The sequence below is a fragment of the Aptenodytes forsteri genome, unplaced genomic scaffold (genome assembly GCF_000699145.1).
Source record: "Aptenodytes forsteri isolate BGI_AS27 unplaced genomic scaffold, ASM69914v1 Scaffold227, whole genome shotgun sequence".
Lineage (NCBI taxonomy): Eukaryota > Metazoa > Chordata > Aves > Sphenisciformes > Spheniscidae > Aptenodytes > Aptenodytes forsteri.
The window spans coordinates 1,796,352-1,819,835 of record NW_008795365.1 but is presented as its reverse complement, the minus strand read 5'-3'; the positions used below and the strand labels follow the sequence as shown (position 1 = coordinate 1,819,835).

Genomic DNA, 23,484 nt, shown 5'->3' with positions numbered 1-23,484 from the left:
CAGAACCAGTGTTAAGGTTTTATTTCATCATTAGATTGTCCAGATGGATGTACTGTACTATGTACAATTTAAACAAGAATTCGCAAATATGCATTTGCATTACAGCTGTAACTTTATGAAGAGATTTTAAGAAAATCTTAAAAACAAATCTTAATATGAACTATGCCAGGTACCTCCCCAGAGTCACTCCTAGTGAAACAGAGGAAAGAACCACCTCCCAGATCTGACTAGACAGTATGATTTAGCCTAAGCCTGTCCCCTTTGGCTGTCAAAGAAGGAAAACTTTTGTACACTTTGGGATCACAGCAGAATAAATATTTGGATCCTCACTGACCAATCAGTAAGAGAAAGGATGTTGGGGCGGGGGGGAAAGGTTCCCTCATTTACATAAGGGCTCAGGTAGCATTCAATTTTTCCCTCTGAGTAGTTCAAGAAAGTAAGTTAAACTATAAAGTTCATTTTATCATGATTGTAGTGCCTACTGAAGCCCCACATTCTATGAAGAGCTCTTTAATAAGCTATACTGGGAGAAGTTTATGAGAATTCTCTATTAAGAACTAGATAACATAGCTGGATCCTATCTGTTATGCTGAAGAAACAACCTATATTCCCATCAGCTTGACCCAAATCCTTAACTTTCGTAGAACAAGACAGAAACAGTAAGCTAATAACAGGTTAGCATCAGGCAAGCACAGTGCGAGATTGATGGAAGCCCCCTACAATGGTAAGGATTATAAAGAATTTTCTTGCTAGATGAATTTTTGCAAGACAGTTTCCAACTGTACTTAATAAGGTTGTGATCCAGTGAATTAGCATGACCCCTTCCTTATTTTTTCTGGTATATTTGTAGAATTCCTTGAAATAAAGTTCATATACTACTGGAAGTACTACAAGTGGAATCCATCTGAGTTTCTCCTACACAGGTTCAAACCATGCCAATCACAATTCTAGGTGCTGAACACAATGTAAGAAATTGCATGCAAATCAAACATAAAATATTTAGACGCAAGTATAAGCAGCTCAGATAAAAACTATTCCAAAATAGATCTTTTAAAGTCTACTTTTTCTCCACAGCTCAACACAGTAGCCAAAAAGCAGAGTTATTGCATCATTTTACATTTATTTGTGAAACAGAGAACCTGGTGGATTAGATATGGGAAAAAAAAAACCCCAGACTTTGTGGCTGTATATTTTTTTTTTTTTTTTAAAAGAAAAAAAAAGAGTACACAAAATGTGCTTGATTTTAAAGATTGCATCTTTAGGATTATTTTAGTTGCCACCAGCATGGAAGATTCACTTCCCATTACACTTTTTCACACTGATACTGAAGTAGGGGTTGAAAGAAGCTTGTTTCAATCAATAAAAAAAACCCACACTTTGTGTGTGTATATTTTTTTTTTTTTTTAAAGAAAAAAAAAGAGTACACAAAATGTGCTTGATTTTAAAGATTGCATCTTTAGGATTATTTTAGTTGCCACCAGCATGGAAGATTCACTTCCCATTACACTTTTTCACACTGATACTGAAGTAGGGGTTGAAAGAAGCTTGTTTCAATCAATAATTGCTGTAAAGATAAAAAACAAAGATCCTTCACTATTCTGGATAGAACAAAAGTCACTGTGTAAATCACTATACTTGCTAAATAGGCCAATTACTGTAAAATAAGTTCTGGTGTCCAAGCTTGTGGCCACCAACGACTCATAGCCATTATAGCTGCTGTATTTGCTTACAGAGTTGTTTGGGGTTTTTTAAAGCAATCAATCTCAATTTCCTCAATATCAGCTATAAAGTTGCTGACATAGGGAAAAGATATTTTTAGTCAATTCAAGACTAAAAAAACATATGCATATTTACAGCACATGCACACAAATTGGTTCCTCTGAGGGGAAGTAAAGGAATTAGAGATGACCTCTAATTTCCAATTAGCTAGAAAGATACTAATTTTTCAAAAAGTATACATAAACATCTTTATGATACATAGTATACATAGACAAACTGTTTATGTACAACGTGTGAAAGTATATATTTGTACTAAACACAACGTATTTAATATACAGTAGACAGAATTCCAGAGAATCAGCTCTTAGGAACACATCAAAGAGCCTGATCAGCAGGCAGCAATTTTCACCTCTCCCTCTTTCCTATCCCAAACACTACAACAGCTGCAGACTATTGTGTGTTCCTAATTACCGTGAGCAGTATTCAGTTTTTGTAAATTCAATTTAGCCAAACTGTAACACATAGCAAGTGTTCAGCAAACAGATATATGCAGAAATGTAGCTACAAAGAAAACAACATTATTTGTAACTTACTATATCTCTGAACACTACTGCTCGAAGTCGATTAATATCCATATCCTGCAGAAGTCTGTCATGGTCTCGTATTGGAGAAATACCACCAGTCACAATGTCCACTGGACTCTATTCACAAAAAAAAGCAATTGTTTCAGATTCTGTTCGTAAAAGCATTCTACCAAGAATCATTAAGTGTGTACAATCACCCACTGTACATATTGTCGTAACTAGAGCACAAAGATCAGATTTGCATTTCATCTTTAAAGGAAAAAAAAAATAAAATCTGGCAAATTCTTGTGACATTTATTTCACTGTGGAAGGTTAAATATGTAAGTGTTAAATTCACATCTTGGAAAAACTACCTCAGGATTTCCAGTGTTGATGCCCTTCAGCTCTATTAAAGTATCAGAGGTGCAGGTATAAATTTAAAAACCTATCCCTCTGTACGGAGTAATAATTATTTACTTTTGTGTTCCTGAATGTGGTCTTATACTTGCCTTTGCTGCAGACTTCCCTGTTCCTATAAAGCCCTGCACTGTTTTTTGGTTTTTCCCAATGTCTCCAATAGGCTTCATCTGTGCATGCTGCTGACACTCCAAGCAATTTCTTACTGCTACCGCACATACTTGAAGAGAAAAGAAATGTTAAGAATTACTCTGGGAAATAGTACTGTTTATATCCCTTACAGAGATGTATAATACATTTCTGTTTCTCACTTAAACTAAAAAGTTTAAGCACATCAGTAAAATTATATTTTGCTTCCATAAATTTTAAATAGTCGCAAAACAATGCTCATAATTCTTTAATAATTTACAACTAATAATTAATACTAAACTATTAGAACATGTATGCTATATCTAATGGATACTTCAAAGTGAGTAAGTTAGCATCCCTCATTGAAATTTTACCATGCATACAACCATGGGGTGGGGAGGGTGAAGACAGCTAAATTCCACAGACTAGCAAGGAAGAAAGACAAGTGATACACTAGTGAAACAAATGACAATGTTTGCTTCACAATGCTCTGTTACTCTTAGACTAAATGTTCTGAAGTTACACGATTTATTTTTTTAGCTTCACAATTGTACCTGTTTCATCTTCTAATATTATTTTCAAAGGAAAAAAGAACTACCCCACCTCTATACCTGTTTGCATCCCATAAATCTTGTTCTACCTGCACAAAGTTTTAATTGCCTAGAAAGGGAGAGGAAGGCTAGTTACTGTTGAGGCTCTGAGCTGCTCTGGCACTCATGCAAATTAAACTTTTCATTACAAAAAGTCTTACAGCATGCAACTAGCATGAACACTTTCCTCCTGTATTAACTAACTGAACCCAGTTACGAACTTGTATGTTCTCAATTCCAGAATAGTCATTACTTTTTTAGGTAATGACCACTTTCTTTCAATCCAATTTGATGCAAACATACTATAATACTGGATACAACTACTGCTCAATTTGAACCCTACTCTTTAGAAATTTACATCTCTAGTTTTCACCATACTTTCATCTACTGACCTCAAGATTTAAACCTCTTTTCTACGTATTGTAAAGGTTCATGTTTTTGTATATAGTACAAGATTTCTTTTTCTTAAAGCTGCTGTATTCTCACCCTTGAATATTTGGGGAACTTTGGCAAAAGAAGTATCTTCATGGATAAAACGAAAACATGCAGCCACAACAGTCAGGCTACCAAACTTGATCATTTATTTCATTTAAACTTTTTAAAGAGGAAAAGAACCCCATGTATATGCATTGCAGAATACAGTAATAGTAAAATAGTAAAAGATCCCAATGCTTCTTTGACTAAATTTAATCTTGATTTAACAAAAAAAGGACAGAAAAAAATAAAGCTAACAATTGCTAACTATTTAGTAACAGCAAGCTCCTATGCTCATTAAGTGGTTTTATTTGCTTACCCAGACGAAGACATTGCCTCAGAATCCCTCCAGATGACATATTTTTCTCAGACTCAATTTCAGTGAAACCAAGAGAGCTTGCAAAAATTAGCACATCCACAAGGTTGATTAATCTCTGGAGAAATGTTAAAGATGCTTCTACCGAAAGTCCTTGAGTTGGCTCAATATTCTCCAATTCATGCTACACAGAGAAAAATTGAAAGCAACATTTACTTCTTCACAAAGGTGATATTCCTACAACTTAAATGAAGAAAAATATACACTGGAAGTCCATTTCAAGTCACATTCAAAAGTACTAATTAGTCATATTCTAGGAACAATCATTAGTATTGGGATTTAATCCCATTCCAGACCACTGTGGGACAATGAAGCTAGGCAACTTCTTTTTACGTCTTCAGGCAAAGAAGGCAGGCACCCAATTTATCTTAGGGAAAGCATGGAGGTAGCAAAGGGAGGAAAGAGATGCTTGTGGAAATATCCCACAAGCATTCCTGTTTCCCGATATAATAGTTAATACACTGCATAAAGAAAGGAATCCTCCCACAAGAGATAAATTTTCAAATAAAAATGAAATTTCTTACAGTAGCCGATGTGGCAGCAGAAAGCAATGGCAATATACCACCACAAGCCATGATCATGTTGTCCATCACTTGAGAGATGAGGTGAATTGTGTTGTGCACAAATATGACATTGTCACTGCTATTCACAAAGTCCATCACAGTTTTTGTAGAATGGCTGTCCAAAAAAACCATTCAGAATACAGCTTTATTTCTGTGATATTTTAGCATCTTTATGCTTTCATAAAACTAAAACCAGACAGCTAGCAGTGGGGCAGCAAATATCACATGACTGTAAGTGTCAAGTGATGTACCTTAATCTAAATCTAAAACTACCTTTCCTTTCTGTTCTTAAACCTCTCCAGATCATAGCTTGCTAAAAACATCAAGATGTGTGTTAATCGTTATTTGGATAAAGATACATTATAGGCTGGTCTATGATTACTTGCTATAGCAAAAGTCACTGTATCAGGCAATACAATAAAGTTTCCCGGAAGTGTAAACTAGATTTGAACTTAAATCTTTGGAAAAAGAAAGCAAATACTAAGGGCTTCACAGAGAAATTAAAAATCAACAAAACACAAAAACTTAAACCTCTTAAACATGGAAATAGATTTTCAAAACAGAACCTAAACTAAAAATATATTTTAACTATATCTGATGACGTCCTGAGAGGTTAATTTAATCACATCCTAAAAAACATATTCAGACAAAAGTTCACCTCAGTTCAAATTGTTTTAATCACTTAAATAATCTATTTCTTCATCCTTATATTCCTTTTTATCAGGTCAGTGCAGCTATATGGTTCAATTTAAATTTGACATTCACTACTACAGGCTAGTAATAGACACCACTCTTAAATAAGTTATTAAATCTTAACATTAAAATGCAGAATTACCACTGTTTTCAAAGTTTCCTTTTTTTACTAAATTCATCTTGATGATTACATTCCAAATCTCTGTTACAAGTTAATTTTTAAATGCATAAAACATCTCTGTGTTCACAGAACCCTATCAAAGCAGCAACATAGTGTGTGTAAATGCAGAAGTAATAAATACTATTTGGGATAGAGGGTTTTTTTTAGTCCATATCTAGATACTAATAAAAGATGCAGGCCCTTACATACATGAAAATCACGGTCCAATAAAAATCAACAGCAAGACTGCCATTGACATAAACGTAGTCAGGATTTCAGTCAAAATATATGTGCAGGCCCTCAACCAATACACATTTATGTCTGTAAAGAGTCTTTAAAGAAATCTGAGAATATTTGGGTATAGGTCACAAAATAAGTAATTTACTGAATGAGTAAAATACCAGATGTACAAAATTCAAAGTCAAAGAGCGACTCTGATGCAGTTTCAACAAAATCTCAAGTTAATTAAAATTGAAATGCCAGCCTAGATCATTCCATATAAAGCACAGAAATTTACCTTCTCCACATCTGTATATCTGTTTCTATGGAAAAGAGTAAGTCTGTGAGCAAGCGCTGATGCATCAGTGACCACTTAAATTCGGGAATACGGAACACAGTTGACCTAGAGTCTCTTCTCTGCCCTTCTGATGTAGCAGCTAGCTCTTGTCCTGACGAATCTTGCTGCCTCGAGGTCTGAATACACAGTTTGCAGACAAAAAAAACCAAAAAAACCAAACAAACAAAAAAACCCAACACATCCTGGTTATTAGTTTCCATGGCATACACTGAAATGCATTTAATAAACTTGAGATTTTAGATATTCAACAAGTTTAGACTGTGTACATGGTTACAAATAAAGCTAAAACCATTACACAAATGCTATTTACTAGATATACCAAACCTACAAACTAGTCTACAGCTTCACTACCACACCTGTCAGCCTAGGCATCCACAAGCAGCAACCCAACCTTACCACAGGGGGAGTATATGTTGCTGTAGACAGTGGTTTTCCTCCTTTAAGGAAGAATGGTGCAGAACGAAGAGCATCCATTAGCAGGTATCTCTGCAGAAGGGAAGTACTCAGATATGTGACACTTTAACCATGAAAAGCTGAGTTAGAAACTAAAGACTAGAGGGGTGGAGCACTGCCGCATGCAACAGAAGCCCAGTTTTAAATTATACTTGCACAAAAGAGGTAGGCTGACGTGATGGAGTGACAATCCTATCAAATTTCACAGTTAAAAAAAAAAATATATATATATATTTTGCATACCTCCTGCAGAGTAGCTAGTGTAAAAAACATTTTCACAAGTTCCATCAGGATATGAAAGAAACTTAGTGTTATTATTTCTGCACAAGCAATGTTCGCTTCTCAATAATTGAGATTATAATCTCAAGAGTTGAGATTATAAGAGACCAGATTGAAAAGAGTAAAAGGGAGGTTGAGTAAAGAAGCAGAAGAAATTCTAGATAAAATCCTCTCAGAATAAATGTTTCTTTCAATTCTTCAACCTTAAGAACATAAGTACCAACACAGATGAAATGTCCATCTAGCGAAATACTCGGTCTCCATCAGCATCCATAAGTGGATGTACAAAGAATAAAATCTTAGAGACTTCTCAGTACACAAATTAGTAAGAATTATGGCTATTTTAATCAAGGGTTGAAAGGATTCTTTAGATAACTCACAAAATCCACAAACATTAAAATCCCCAAAATGTGTACGGGCACACTTTTTCAAAAATCTCATAAAATAAGAACTTCTTTTATTTTTAAGCTAGACAGATGAAGGACAGGTAAAATTTACCTCAGGTATGGATCTGGGGGGCAGAGGTGCTTCTAGACATGTGTTAGCTTTCAATTCCAGTTTTTCTGTATCTGAGGCAACACTAGAAACATCAAGCTTGGCAATTCTTTTGTCAGAGGCTCCAGCAGCCTCTGACACATGGGCATTTGCATTTTCTTCAGCTGTTTTGGTTTCACTAAAAACAATCTTTTCTTCCTCCAGCTTCTTTTTCCCTTCTGAATCCAGTTGAGTCATTACTTCTTGAACAGCAGAACTCACTCTTTCCGGTAAAGAAGTCAGTTCTTGTTTTTTCCCATCCACACTTTCAGTATCTTTGGATTTTAAAAGCACAGATTCAGGTTGCTTCTCTATTGCTTTTTCCTGCTTTGTCACTTGGCTTTCATTAGAGCTACGTTCCTTGTTCATTTCTGCAAACTCTTCTGAAGGTAAAGGCGTACTACTTTCCTCTTTCAAATCAACAAAGTCATCTTCATCTTCCACCTCTACTGTTGATTTTTCCAGTCTTTCTGGACTTGAAGGAGTTTCTCCTTCCGAAGTAGTTTGCATTGCTAAAGAAGCAGCAGTGACAGCTACTGTTTCTTCCACAAGCTCATCAGCTTTGCTCAGAGAATCTTCAATTGCTTCAGCTATTCCAGTACTAATTTCTGAAACACTGGGCTTTATTGCTTCTGGTTCTGGAGAAAATTCCACACAAGACACTGCTTTTAAATCCTGTGTGGTCTCCCTGTCTTCCCCCTCTAACTCCTCCCTACGATTAGACACTGAATGAGTTTGTTGGTCACCATCTGATGAGGTATTTGCCTCTTTTTTTTCAGTACTGCACTCCATATCATCATCAATAATGCAGGAAGGAGCAGTAGCATCTTCTTTTAACTCCAAACATTGTTGCTTTCCTTTGGTTTCAGCTTCTTTGCTAAGTCCAGAGATTGTTCTAATTGGAGTTGAAGAAGGTATTCCACACCCTTCACCTCCTTTCCCTTGGTACTCCCTGTATATTTGAGAAAGACTCTCTTTGTGCATTTCAAAAGTTACCTAAAAGAACAGAGTTGAAAGTACATTAAAAATTATACTTTAATGATGGTTTTCTCTGAAAAAAAACCCAAAACCAAAATAATTGCTCAAATCAAAGGTATACTACAAATTTATATTTTTTATCATGAGGACAGTATCCAATAGTTTCACGCTGGAGATCACTTCAACTTAGAGCAAGTTTTTCTTAAGTGTTCCTGTTATTCCTGGCCAAAAGAAAGAAAAGAAAAAAAAAAGTAACACCAGAGTCAAAAAATCCTAGACTGATCCTAAGGATAGGAAATTACATGTTTACTAGAAGTTCTCAGAGTTTTAAAGACTACTTCTAGTAAAAAAAGTGAAAATGTTTAAAGTTTAATATTTATAGTTAACACTTGCATTATTTCCTAGGCTACTTACAGTCATCTGTAATTAGAGTTATCTGTGCTACTTGCAATCATGTAATTGTATAGGATGCAGATAAAAATGCGACAGCATAACATCCAGAGAATTACTAAATTTGAGATAGCTGACAATCTCAATTTTTTTGTAAGGGGGGACACTGTGACAAGTAGCAGGGGCACTTATAGCTGAGCTTTCACATCATTTTAGCACCTTCAGTGTGCTCAACAATCTGCAAAGATAAACTTTCGAAAAGTTTACATAAAAAAAAATACAAACCCACAAAGTCAGAGCCGAGAGAAGCATGTAACGAAGCCAAAATCCTGGGGACCTCTGAATGATACCTAAAATTCTCCAGAGGAGTTTTCCTCTTGTGAATGCTATTCACCCAGCCTAAAAGGCATGTGAGAACAGCTACACAATCTGACTAAAGTGAGAAGACCTTCCTATGGATGAGCTGAAAAAAATTATTATTGTTTTTAGAAATATAAAAACAATTCCAGATTGAAAAATTCTTTATGTACATACTGATAAAACTAATTTGCCTAAATAAATAGCCGCGTGTTTAAAGAAAATCTCACGAGACTAACTGAAGTTTTTATTACACTGTCATTCAATTTAGTTTATCCATACCTTTCTATTTATGATTTAGATTTATCTTCTGTAACAGAAGTGTTCATTTACCTGTAAGCTTAGTTCTCAAAATTTTCCCAATATATAAGCTGCAGCTGAGGGTTTTATTTTTTTTAAACCATTTTCTTTATCATAAACATTTTCCATAGACAAAGCAGAGCAGTACATTTTACTAAATATATGAATGCACATTTTTTTATTCTCTTATATACGAAACTCATTCAGTTGGATCTCATCTAAAAGTTCCATGTACATGGTATTCAAAGTGACGATTAGTCAGTAGGAATATTTTCTCTTAAGACAATGCATGTAAGTCACAGACTAACTTGACAGGTTAAAAAGGTACTAGAAATTATAGTTAACAAATCAGAGAGGAGCAAAGAAAGAACAAAGATAAAAAGGAATACTCTTGGCAGGTTGTGTTGTCAACATTAGCTTTTTAACATACTAATTTCTCCATCAATCAAATATAAATTAAAGTACTGTAGGAGCAGTGTACTATTCTAACACATGACCTGAAGCATGTTATTTGTTCAAGTTGATTTAATTGAAACTTGAGTCTCTAGCAATAGAACTGGGATATCTTCCTCCTCCTGTTTAAAAAAGTCGTCCTGTATTAGTTTTAAATCAGTTATGTACAAACAAAAAAGTGTGAATGACTATAAATGACTGAAAGTTCATCCGCTTGTCACAATGGATCTATAAAATATTTGATTATAGGGTATGCTAAATAGAGCATGTGGGGGGCGTTATTATTTTAGAAATACTTCCTTCCTGAACTGTACCACAGTCAGGATGTCAAAATCAACCCAAAATAGATCATGCTAATAAGGTCTCCCTTGCACTTTTAATTTGTTTTCAAAAACATGATTAGGCAAAGCTGCTACTTTTGGTCAAATCATTACTTTTCTGAAGAAGAAATCTTGACAACTTGAGCTTATCTCCAGCTAGCTTTCCCTCTTCTCTCTCTCTCTGTTGCTTCCTCCATTTCCAAAACTACTAAAAAGTTTTATTCCAACAAGTACTAAAGAGACATTCAACAAATAAAAATACTGTTATTTATTTCAGCAAATAAATGTCCTTCCCAGAAAGCACGCTGACCCACAATATGTATACGTGTTACTTACGCAATGCAAGTATAGCTGTAACAAATCTGTGATAACATAGCTACCTTTACTCATTTCTGTCTTCAGTATCAGACTTGTTATTGCAACATTCATTTTGAAAAATACATGGGGAAAAATGACTCCTCAATGTATTTGCAGGCTTTAGCTACACTGCATACTTACTTTTTTAACACTGTTAAGCTACATCCAAGTACAAGACCTGGATTCTATTCTGGTTATGCACTGCTTCCAAAACTGTTGAAGCAGGCTCAGGTCTAGCCTTAAAATCTTATTTCACTAATTCCCTTGAACCAAGGCAAAGCAAGATAAAGATGAAGATGAGAATGGCACTTTTTTTTTTTTTTTTTTTTTGGTGGAAAGGGGCAAATGAGGGAGACGTGTATGTCAACTTCTGTTACTGCTGCTGCCATCTCTCCCCAATACAAATGGGGATAGGCACGATGACACTAAGATGATCACAAGGGAGTGGCTGGAGAGACCTGTTACCAAACATGATTTTCTTCAGTGCTCAAACCTGAGTGCAATGGAGAGTAGTACATGACTCAGAACACATTCAAATAACAGCAACAATTCAATCTTAATGGAACGAATCAGAGAGATGTTTTGCAGGGCTGGCAGTTACTAAATCCACCTTGCAAAAAGAGCACGTTCACAGTGTTGCAAGAGTTTCATCAAGAAACACTTGATGCTTCAATTTCTAGTCACTAATTGTGTCTGCGTTTGAGTTATTAAAAATACCTCAATGGGGAAGAAATACCATGTTTTCAAGGTGTTTTTTTTTCTTTAACATACTATAACAATGTTTTTAAAAGCCCAAAAGATGGAGAAGTAACAGGACCATCTAAAAAGAATGAGCTTTCATTCTGAAGGACTAGAATCCTTCCCGTGACCCCCTTCTGCAACCCTTCCAGCTCTTCAAAAAAATCTTTAATAGTGTGAACATCCATATTTTCATGCATCATTCCAGTGTAAGTATCATTAAACTCATATGCAGCAGTAAAAGCAACCTACTTTATGGCTTCTCACTTTCCACTCCACAAACACGTTCTACAGTGCTGGCAACTACTTTTGGAGAAATGGTCAGTTAGTTATATCTCAGTTTGTATAATCTGTCAAAATCTGCTCTCCATAAGTCCAGGGTTGTGAGCTTGCTTTTACTCTCCTCCCTCCCCTCAGGATCCTGAATTCCACCATCTCATGGTCACTGCAGCCAAGGCTGCCTTTGACCTTCACATTCCCAACAAGCCCCTTCTTGTTGGTGAGTATGAGGGCCCAGCAAAACACCTCTCTTCGTTGGCTGCTCTATCACTTGGAGGAGGAAGAAGTTGTCAATGAACTCAAGGAACCTCCTGGATTGCTTATGTCCTGCTGTGTTGTCCCTCCAGCATATATCAGGCCCATGAGGGCCAGGGCCTGCAAACATGAGGCTGCTCCTATCTGTCTGTAGAGGACCTCATCTGCTTGTTCTTCCTGGTCAAGTGGCCTGTAGGAGACGCCCACTATAATGTCACCTTTACCTGTCCTCTCTTTAATCCTAATCCAGAAACTCTTAGTTGGCTCCTTATTCATCCCTAGGCTGAGCTCCATGCACTCTAACTGCTCTCTCACATAAAGGGCAACTCCCATTCCTCATCTTCCCAGTCTGTACTTCCTAAAGAGCTGGTATCCCTTCATTACCTCACTCCAGTCACGGGAGCCATCCCACCACATTTCCGTGATACTAACAAGATCGTAATGTGCATGTCATACTTCGTATAACATTACTGAAAGCTCCAAATTTTCTGGCCCCTCATTAGCAACTTCACTGCCTCATTAATAAACATGCCATAGCCAAGACTTCAGTTATTCTGAATAGCTTAAGTTCTTATTTCCTTGCCAACAATGGAGTCCCCCTGCCTCCAAGCTATTTCCTTCACATCGTAACTTCTCATTTAATTTTAAAGACACTTAAATTTCAGTGCTGGAAGAAAAGTTCATCTAGATCTAAGACTCCCTATCTTTTATACTCCAAACAATCACAAAACCAAATTCTATCTAAAAACTAGCCACTGTTTCAGCAAAGCCCCCCTGTATTTATTAGCAATATATACTTATCTTGTTCATTCATTATTCAAAATCTTCCCATGCTACTTTCTCTTTTGTCTCTTAGGAGAGTTTCCTGTTGCATGCTTTGTTTTTCCTAATAAGCTACATGTGCTACCTTGAAGTCAGATAGGCAACATAGGTATTTGTATTAATTTTGAATGTTAACATCTAAATCATGAATTGCAAACTGAGCAGTTTTGCTTTTCCAACTAAGACTGTTGAAAGTTACAAGTATGAGTTCTACTGACTGTATAGGTTAGAGATGCAACCAACTTTGCAACAAGTTGATCTTTGCCCAGCTATGGTCAACAGTTAAAAATGCCATGTATGGTACAGGGATGCAATATAATTTCACAATCAGTCTCATCTGAAACAGGGAACAGACAATGGTTTGGAAGCCATTACAGAGCAACACTCTGGAAACCAAACTGTGCTCTTCAAGACTGTTCATCACTACTACAAAAAAAACCCAAACAAACAACAACAAAAAAAACCAACCACCGTGGCAAGAAGGTCAATACAGACAACTTATCTTTACAGATGGGCAATGTAAACTTATGGGCAAATAAATCCAAGCACAGTCTGATAAGAATCTACGTTGATATAAAAACAATGCAAGAAACTGCAAGGAGACACACACTGGTAAAGAAAATTAGACAGTCATCACTCACAAAAAAAAAAAATCCACTTAAAAAGGATAGCAATTTCTACTTCCACCATAAACATCAGAAAGAATTCATCTCACTTAATGTATTAAATATTGTTCTTTAAATAATATTCAAATTAAAATAGCAATGCACAAAATTACGCAGAATACCTAAAACAGTATTTTTCAAACATGCATTTTGAGTTTGGGGTTTTCTTATTTATATAAAAAAGAAAACAAGAAATACTGCTTCATAAAATCCAACTTTTCAACAAGCCTGTATAAACAGTTCTGCTCACTATATTAATTCGTAATTTGGTTTGACGGGAAACCAAAAAATAGTGGTACTACGATGGAGGCACTGGACAAGTCTTCCCCCCCACTTCTGTTGCAGGACATGGCATTTATGAAGCACACAAGTTCACAAAGCCAAACAATACACCCTACAAAGAAAACATCTAAGGTTAACAAAAGCAGTATCAATGAAAATGCAAAGTGAAGCAGAAATTATGATTACTAAATACAAGTAGACAGAGATAGTATATAAATGTATTAAAGATTAAACATTAGGATCTGCAACCATGCAACAATTTACAAGACAACTGTTAGCTTGAAGAACCTTAAATGTACTTAAGTCATTTTTTATTTTCCTTAAGGCATTTCCAACTGTAAAGCTGATAATACAAAATTAATTACTAGAAATTGTTCTAAATTAGTAAGCTAAAAGGCCAATCATTAATCTTCACCATCATTTGATGGTTAATCCATAGCTGCTTGCAATGCATCTCTACGCACTACTAGTTAAAGACACTTGTGAGTTAATAACTGCAACATTTGCCTCTGCCATTAATTTTAACTTAATTTGACATCCAACATTTACTAATTGCCAAGGAGAAAAATTAGCATACAGCAATGAAAAAGGTTAATATGATTGACATTTGCATTAAAGAACATAGGGAAAATATTTTAACTACATGTTTAGATTTTGTCCTTTTTTTTCATTATCAGGTGGGCAATTTTGTAGAGAGAGGAAGGGAATGTCTGCCAGACAGGTCAGACAATTATATAGTACTGCTGTTTCCTTATAGACTCTGCTCAGTGCAAACTAGCTCCTGTGCTGCTGACACCATCAATAAACTCTTCATAATTCCAGAAAGCGTTACAACTTTTTAAATCTTAACAAGGACTTTATTGACTTGTTTTTCCACTTCTCCTCTAGCAACACTAACTGTCCAAAAGTGGAAACTACTCTCCAAACAAAAACAGGTCTGTTTAGACGGGAGGTACCAATATCTGAAGATATCAAACCTAATTTTCAATTCAGTGAAGTGAAAGATACAAAGGTACTGTGTGCACCATACACTGACTTACAGTCTGTAACCCACTGACCTGAGGAATCTCTGGGTTATTTCTGAGTGGTTCACAGACGAAAGCTAAGAAAAGCAAATTAACATATATTATGCAGGACACTACATATGAGAAGTTTCTAGAAGGAGTCTAAGCTTCCACCAAAAAAGCATTCACTGACACACAAGGAGGGGGGAAGGAAAGAAAAAGAAAACCACTGTACCAAGACATTTTCATGTTCCTGCATGCTGCATTTTCATCTAAGTAGCAATACTTTTGCCTTTTTTTCTCCTCAGCTTCAGAAAAAAAAATGCATGCAAATAATTTCTAGAATAAGGAAGCAAGTACTAGTCAATATAATTCATAAAAGTCTTTGCTTACCTGAGAGATAATTTTATGTATGTTGGCAGCATGTCATTTTCAAACCAACTCAAGGTATAGCTTACTGTTACATCACCATACAATAATAAATTGAAACAGCATACCAAACATGTATTTGCTCATTTTCACTAATGCAACTATTGCTTTTAATTTGTTTAAATTGCAAGACATGAGCACATTATCCTCTCAAGGTATATATTTCCTCTCTACCTCAATCTCTGTCACCATTCCTACAGTTCAGTAGACTGTCGAATTCTGCCTTGTGCACATTTGATATTTAGTTATTAACAAAAATATGTTGCAATTAAATTCAGTGTTTACCACTCTGCACTGTCATAATACCTAGCTATAGGTCTTGCGCACTTCTCTCTTTGGCCATCCTTTTCCAATGTCTCCATGTGTTGTTGGCAGCCCTGTAGCAGAGACTCCACATCTATCATTTCAACTCATGGCCCAGAGGCCCAATTCAGTCCCCACTGCCACAACACACCAATAACCTGAACACAGGTAGCAGCAAGTATGGAGGAGGTTTGCCTCAAACTCTGCAGCAACAGCAAAGGAGACCACTAACAATTCTTGAGGCTGCAGACACAGGTCCCATCTTCCAATGACTTTTATACCAAGTTATACAGATGAGAATCCATTCTCTCTTCAGGTCATCTCTGCTTAGGAAGCTGTTTGCCTCTTTATGCATCAAGTTCTTTCTGCTGCAAATGTTTTCCCATTTCTTCTTTTTGAGACCTCTGGCACTTCTCAACCAGTAACAAATCTCTATTACACTCTTCTTTTAAGGCTTCTGTGCGGCTTCCTCTACCCAGCTGATCCTGTTCTTTCCTGCTTCATAAATTCCCAGTTCACCTTGCTCACTCTATTCCTATCCCCTATTTCATGCTTTTCTTTCAGTTTGAATTAGCTAAATTTTAGCATCCTGCAGCTTTATTCATGACATTCCACTCAAACTGAGTGAATAATGAGATGGAGGAATTCCCCATTAACTACACATGCTGCATGCGTAAAAGCCCACCAGTGGTACAGATCCCTCCTCCCAACTACTCTGCCTGCTGAATAATGAAAATACTTTCTTCTCCTCAGAAGCATTGATTAGGAAAAGCCTTCCCACACACCTACTACAAAAGAAGCTGTAACAAGGAAACACCTAGAAAAGGTGAAGGATTGCATCATGACCACACATCTTGCAGGGCACACAGCTTTCAGGGAGGCTGCACATTCTAGTCTCCAAGTTACTTCTGCTCTCCATAAGTCAGGTGACGCCCCTGAGAATCATTTCTATCTAGAATACGCAATAATTTTTTATAAATAACTATTTATACCATAAGAATGAAACCCATATTTAAGCATTTCAAGTGTGTTACTTGATTTGCATCTCCCCCAGCTTTGCTTCATTAATACATTGGGCATCGCACACTTGAAAACCAAAAACCTGCAGTAGTACAATGACCCTCTTGGCTAGCTACCTCTGCTTCCCCTCAGGGCAATGCAGACACAGTTTTCAGAGGACTGAAGAACATCTGAGGCCTTCAAAGTGCCGTAGAGCTAAAAATGCCTGCACATACCACTGTGGAAGACCCTACCTTCTTCAAGATAGGGAGAAAAAATGGAGACAAAACCATCCTTAATAACCCAATGAACGCCAATGGGATTTGGACTCAAGAGATCCTGATGGTCTGTTACTTTCTAAAACTACCGAGCCATGTTCACTTCTCTGCAAATTAGTTTTTAAATTGCCGTCATATATTAACTCCTCCACCACCTAATCTTTGCTGCTTTTGCCGGTTTTCCCTCATCTGACAGTGATGAAAATCAGGCAAACGTAACACATGTAAATGCTGTGCACACCTTTTTTTTTTCTTCTCTCCTGTATTAAATAAGCAGGGCACCAAAGAACATACAAATTTACTTAACACTCACCAATGTTTATTACAACTCTACTTCCTTAGACTGAAAACTAACAATTATTTAGAAATACATTGTATGTTAAAGTCACAGTACCGATGTTTTAAGATTATACTTCTTCCCACTCAGATCAGTGAACAAAATTTTCGCTCATATATCAATTTCCACTTATACAGCAATAAAACTGTAGCTTATACATATTAATATTTCTGAGTCTTACTCAATGAAAATTTCTTGAGCTACTAAAAAAAAGTATAATTAAAAAAAAATAAAATCAGATTTTACCCAAATATCTTCTCTTTAACCTAATCACATGGTAACATGAAGCAACTTTTAAGTAGCAAAATATATTTAAGGGCCTGAAATAAGCAAATGTTAGTTCGTCCCAGTAGTTTAAAACATTCAGATAATTCAGGAGTGTATTATACTGTAGAAATCATTATATTCTTTTAAAACTTGGGGAAGCTGAAAGGACAAAAAGGCAAGTTGTCCATCATTCTTTACTTGTTTCCTATTATTAACCCCAAAATCATTGGTCCTTTTTACAAAGTAACATGGCTAGACAGATAAAATCTAAGGCCTAGCTAGCATGGTTACAACGTTTAAAAAACAGAAGTTCTTAGAAGCTTTCCTAAATCATTATATTCTTTTAAAACTTGGGGAAGCTGAAAGGACAAAAAGGCAAGTTGTCCATCATTCTTTACTTGTTTCCTATTATTAACCCCAAAATCATTGGTCCTTTTTACAAAGTAACATGGCTAGACAGATAAAATCTAAGGCCTAGCTAGCATGGTTACAACGTTTAAAAAACAGAAGTTCTTAGAAGATTTCCTAAATTCAACACTGAACAGTTAGAACAAACTGGAGTTGTGATTTAATTTTTTCATTAACATTTTTATTGAACTAGAAGTCACAGATTAATCACCTTTCTATACACTGTGTTAATATTTGGAAAACATCAAAAAATATAATACGGAAATGAGCAAAATACATGAGTAATACTAAGAAACTTGGCTTTAAAAAGGTTACACACACCTTCTAAATTCTGAGTGCAAGGAAACCAATGTAGTGCAATTATGCTAGAAAAGCCGTTGCTGCTTATAAAACGTTGTGCAGCTGTTAGAGGAGAGGGTTACAGTGACAAACAGCTTCCCTGCTACAAAGGTGGCAGGAAATCTATCAAACTGGACAATAAAATTGCAATTGAGTTTCTTTGGCTTTTTATAGCAGCTGCATGTATCTTGATGTGTAGCTCTGCAAAACCTATCCAATTCTGTAACACTAGTCCTTTATATACTAGTTCTTTATCATAGAATGGTGTTATAAATTAGTGGCAAGAATGGCGCAAAGGGTTGTAAAAAGGAAAAATAAGCAGTAACCCAATGCAATTAGAGATGAAATAATAAAACCACAAATTGGTTATTCTCTTAGCAATGTTAAGGAAATATTTTTGTTCTCATAATTCCCACATTACTTTGAAAGCATGCTAGAAATCAAAAACATCTGAGATGCACTTAGCATCGAACAACTTGCCCACTGAATTATGTCCACACTATGTTATGTGTGAATCTATATGAATCTCAATATTGGTATAACAGGATACAAGAATCTTCAAAATAAGTAAAATTAGCGGGATTAAAAATTCATTATCATTAGATATTAATATCAGTCTACAAGGAGATTTTCAAGTGATTAGTAAGGTTTTACCACAAAGAGCTTTTTTTGTGATTTATCCTAATTTATGTTTATGTAATTAAAAGATAGTTATGAAACATCATCTACCTTTATATCGCTAGCTGCATAAGTTGCATGTATTATTTATAAAAAAGTTCAAACACAAATGCGTAATAAACGTAAAAAAATCCGATTTTAAAATCCTTGATTATTGCATCATCATTCATATCACTATTGTTAAGTTAGTTTCTGGGTGCTTTTGCTGTTCAATCTTTTTCATTTAGGCTTCTGGAACTGGATAATATTAGCACCAATGTCCAAACAAACTGAACTCCTTTATGATTCCTTCAAAATTACAACACTACTCTGCTGCTAGCTCTGCCCACACTCACACACTTCTAACCTTGCCATTGTTCAACTTCCTCTGAAGTAGGTTGGAAGAACAAACAGTCCTTACATATTAACCGGAAAGCCAACAAAGGTAGACTTGGGAAAACTGATACAGGAAGTTACTTATACAACCAAGGATACCTCACTATGCCAGCATGCCAGGAACCAAAAATGAGAAACACAAAGAGTGAAGCACATCATTTTCTCATTCACTATGGTATTGTACAAAAACATACAGCCTGGGGGGAGGGAGGGGGGCGGGAAGTAGTAATATTATCTGTACCTCAATTTTTTTGGTATTTTCTAAAACTGAGGTTTTTTTCTTAACATTTGGCCATGGCATCACAATAAAATCTTGATTTTTCCTCTATGAACTCTAGACCATTGATTAGCCACATTAAGTTACTGAAGATAACAACCAAAAATCCATATAATCATTTTGACATAGAAGCTGTTTAAATGATATTTCCGACATTACGTTATCTTACAAAAAGAGTCTAAGAATAGAACTGCAGCTTATAAGATAATGCGCTAGATAATTTTTAAATTCAATACACCAAAGCTCTGCATAACAGAGGTAGAAAGGTGGTCTTCCTTCACTCACCTCTCCATCTTTCCCCAGGAACAGTTCCCCAGCAATTCCCAGCAATCACAGAAATGCTTTAAATTATGCCAGTTTCTATAAAAGCACATTAGGAATATTTACTCTGGCTACAGCTTGCCATTGTACAATCTACTCCACCCACGCCCTCTGCATCTTGGGGGAAAGAGAGGAAACAGGTTTTTTGAAAACTGCAGAGCCGACACAAAAGAAGATTAAGGGTATTTCAACAACTAAATGGGATCTCTGTAAGGGTTAAAATTTGGCCCTGGATTCTTTGCACCTGGATTCTATTTAGCTAAATGACTATTTAATGATATTATTTCACACACTTCTATTATACAGATTTCTACATTTGTCTCCCCATAGCCCAATAATCTACCATCGAGCTATGAATGTGATAAATAAACAGAGCTGCAAAATAACTGTGTTCTTGCTGTCTGCAGAGACTGACTTTTTTTGAGAAAAAATTCATACAAAACCAAGGACCTCAGAAATGCTAACAATTCCTTAGAATCATAAAGTGATCTTTAGGATTCACAGATGTCCTTTTTGCATGGTTAAGTTACACACATTTAGAAAGACATAATTTCTAATTCAATTCAACTTAAGTAAATACGTCTGACAAACCAGAATAATTACGAGGCCCACACTGGCCTCACTCTTTTGTTCAGAATAAGGCAGGGCAGTTATCTTCTATGCTACTGTGTCTTGTTCGAAGATCCACTAGTAACGTCTATGATATCATTCCAGTTGCAACAACAACAAAAAAATCAGACAGAATAATAATGAAGGGTAATAGTCTCATTCATACTGCAAGGATTTGCGTTCTCACCCTGTATTCCATGACAGCTTAACAGCTGAAGCATCAGTCTTAACTTTGATTTCTTTGCTTTTTACTGGTTTGTTTTACAGCCTTTTGATGTTACCAAAAGCTATTTTTGTTTATGAATAGATATGGTGCGCCACCTTGTGTTCGTGCCATTATTAAAAACCAAAACCAGCACTAAAATTTTTCAGAAATGCTCCTGAAATTTTATTATCTCATTTTTGAAAATGTGCCATTTTCAGTATAAACTAATACTATCACAATTTAAGCAACAACAAAAAAAGATTTGTGTTCAAACAACAAAATTAACATTTAATTGTCAAATATTTGAAAGTTATGCCCAGTAACAGATATAAACACTGGGCTTTTATTTAACTACTGACCTTCATTTCAAGACTATCTCACTGTATGATACAGCACTTTAAGCTCTAAATCTAATTACACAGCGTAACAAAATTTCCCAACTATTTCAAACACTCACCTTTGAATGTGTGATCGACAGTGTATCCACCCAAACACGCCAGCCACCCCACTCATATTTGATTGCATGGTAGAGCAAAATTCGAAATATGGTATACACCATCTCAGTTATCTTCTGTTCCTCGGAAGTCTTTGGATTAAAATAGCAAAGGGAAAGCATCCACTCCTGCCAGACGGAGCACTGCAACAAACTCCTGCGAAATACACACATGCTATTTAATCAAATTTCAAAATATATCTTAGAAATATACATCAGCTAAGTCAGGAATTCAACATGTTTAAAACAATTGCTATGTGCAAGCTTCTCTAATTTTACGTACTGAAGACTATACTAGAGTATAGAATTTGCTGAACAATGATGAAGCTGTGTCTGCTTAATGAGTCTAATTTACTAGGAGACCTTGTTACTTACTTTGTATACATGTGCATATAGCAAGTTATCTTACCTTCTATTTTCTCTGCTGTTATTAAAAAGTTTAATCATATCTGAGAGAAAGGCTCGCCGAACCTCCAGAGTTTCTGAACACTGTGGAGAATTACGTAGCAGGATTGCAATAACCTTCAAAATCTCTGTAAAACAGTTCATGAGCAACAAAATATTAGTACTAAGCACAGCATAAAACACAGGACATCTTCCGATGCTGTTTGTACAAGAAAAGTGATGCTACATAAAAAAAAAGTTTTATACTGAGAAAAAGCACATATCTATTTGAGTAGAAGGTTTAACTAATACAAATCCCTTCATCCAAGATTTCTCAAACCTGGTCACCATCAGGGGGATTTGCAGACCTATACAGCTGAAGAAAATGGAATCCAAGTTAAATTACTCTGAAATTTTTTTGAATTATCAGGTTTAAGCAACACAAATGTTACCGCATGACAAATGACAAGTTACCAGAATCTGTCAGAACCTTTTTTTAAGGAAGTTCACGTAATACAATGCATCCATTATAAAATCAACATATGAGAAAAATGCATAGATGTTGCTCTACCTTAATAATACTGAATTTTCGAAGAATGTGAAGAACTTCTGATTATACTTAATTTCTGTTATTAAAAAAAAAGTTTGAGAAAGGGGACAAAACCTTCCTGATGTAAAATTTCATCTCTTATGAGCATGATGTTTTCTATATTTTTAGGAGACAGTCAAAACTGTGGGTACATTCCACTTTTTGAAGCAGTGGGGTAGTCACTATTCTTGTTACTTTAAAAAAAGTTAACTTTGTAAATAAATTAGGGTGCAATTTGAAAATGATCACTGTGATAGTTTCAGTTCACCTTGTACAATTTCTTTAAAAAGAGAAATTCCTTATTTGATAATATTAGCACTGATCTTAAAAAGGTACTCTAGAAGTCACTCTTCCTACTAGACCTAGATAATTCCAGACTCATACCTCACACTACAAATAATCTGTATTAACCACAGCAGTGAATGCCAACTTCAGAAATCTTAAAAGAAAGTAACAGAAATCTCCTCACATCTCTTGCTTCATACAGATTTACCAGAAAGCAAATGGCACACTGCAACCAGATTTCTTTCCTCTGTATCTGCTTTGCTTTCCTTTCTCTTCCCCCACTTCCCACATGAAGCAAACCCACAACTATGACCTACATTTAATGACAAAGCAGCTATGAAAGTGAAAAATCTATTACTTCTCCAGAAAAAATGAACTCCCAAAGCTATCATAAGTCCATTGTATTATATACAGAGCACATTAGTAATGCACATAATTCAGGAAAGGAGATCAGTATTTTCTCTTAGTTCAAAAGACATCTAAAGTTTCATATCAAGATACTTCCCATAAAGTAAGCTAACCAAAACAGTGAGCAGATACATTTCTCCTACTTTCCATCTAGCGTTGTCATACTGAACGTAATTTAAGATGAAGGCTGTTTCCATATTTCAGGTAATTTAGTCTGACATCACTAAATAATGCAATCAGAATTTTGCTGGAACCTTAACATGTATTAAATCAAAGAATCCTGTGCATGCAAGTCTTGAAAAACCATTTCATAACATGACTGCACAGCCAAAAAGGGTGAGTTATGAACTACATATACATTTAGACACATAAAACGTCTTTCAAAAAGCTATAGAGACATACTTCCTAAATAACTCCAACTAAATGCACATTATCTTTCCTTTTGTATGAAAGACTATGTAAAACTGAGATCAGAACTAAGACTGGTGGATGTAATTAATAGGCTCTCATGGTTTTTTTTAGAGCAGACTTTTGTTATGGTAGCATTCAGAAATGTGTATCATTCTTACGAGGATTTTGTATCTTCACTGTTGAATCTGGGTCAGGATGTTGTTTATGTATCACTTGAGTGCAAATCTGTTCAGTCAGAATCTAGCAAGAAAGAAGAAGATGCCATATCAATGTTCATAAAGACAGCTTACTGAAAAATAGTTGGATACATCCTTCATAAAGCACCATCATTATTTCACCATGGTTCTAAAAATTATCCAAAA

General features: G+C 35.6%; 1 protein-coding gene across 1 annotated transcript in view; it reads right to left on the bottom strand.

Moving 5' to 3' along the window:
- The window catches only part of LRBA (LPS responsive beige-like anchor protein), a 423,640-nt gene that overhangs the window by 329,916 nt on the left and 70,240 nt on the right, over positions 1-23,484 (bottom strand). Inside the window, exons 19-27 of the mRNA XM_009280244.2 lie at positions 23,281-23,362; positions 21,455-21,578; positions 21,010-21,202; positions 7,492-8,523; positions 6,202-6,377; positions 4,793-4,946; positions 4,212-4,392; positions 2,792-2,919; positions 2,313-2,420 (exon numbers count right to left, since the gene is read on the bottom strand). Coding sequence (XP_009278519.1) covers positions 2,313-2,420; positions 2,792-2,919; positions 4,212-4,392; positions 4,793-4,946; positions 6,202-6,377; positions 7,492-8,523; positions 21,010-21,202; positions 21,455-21,578; positions 23,281-23,362 — 2,178 coding nt within the window. The remainder of the gene's footprint in view (positions 1-2,312; positions 2,421-2,791; positions 2,920-4,211; positions 4,393-4,792; positions 4,947-6,201; positions 6,378-7,491; positions 8,524-21,009; positions 21,203-21,454; positions 21,579-23,280; positions 23,363-23,484) is intronic.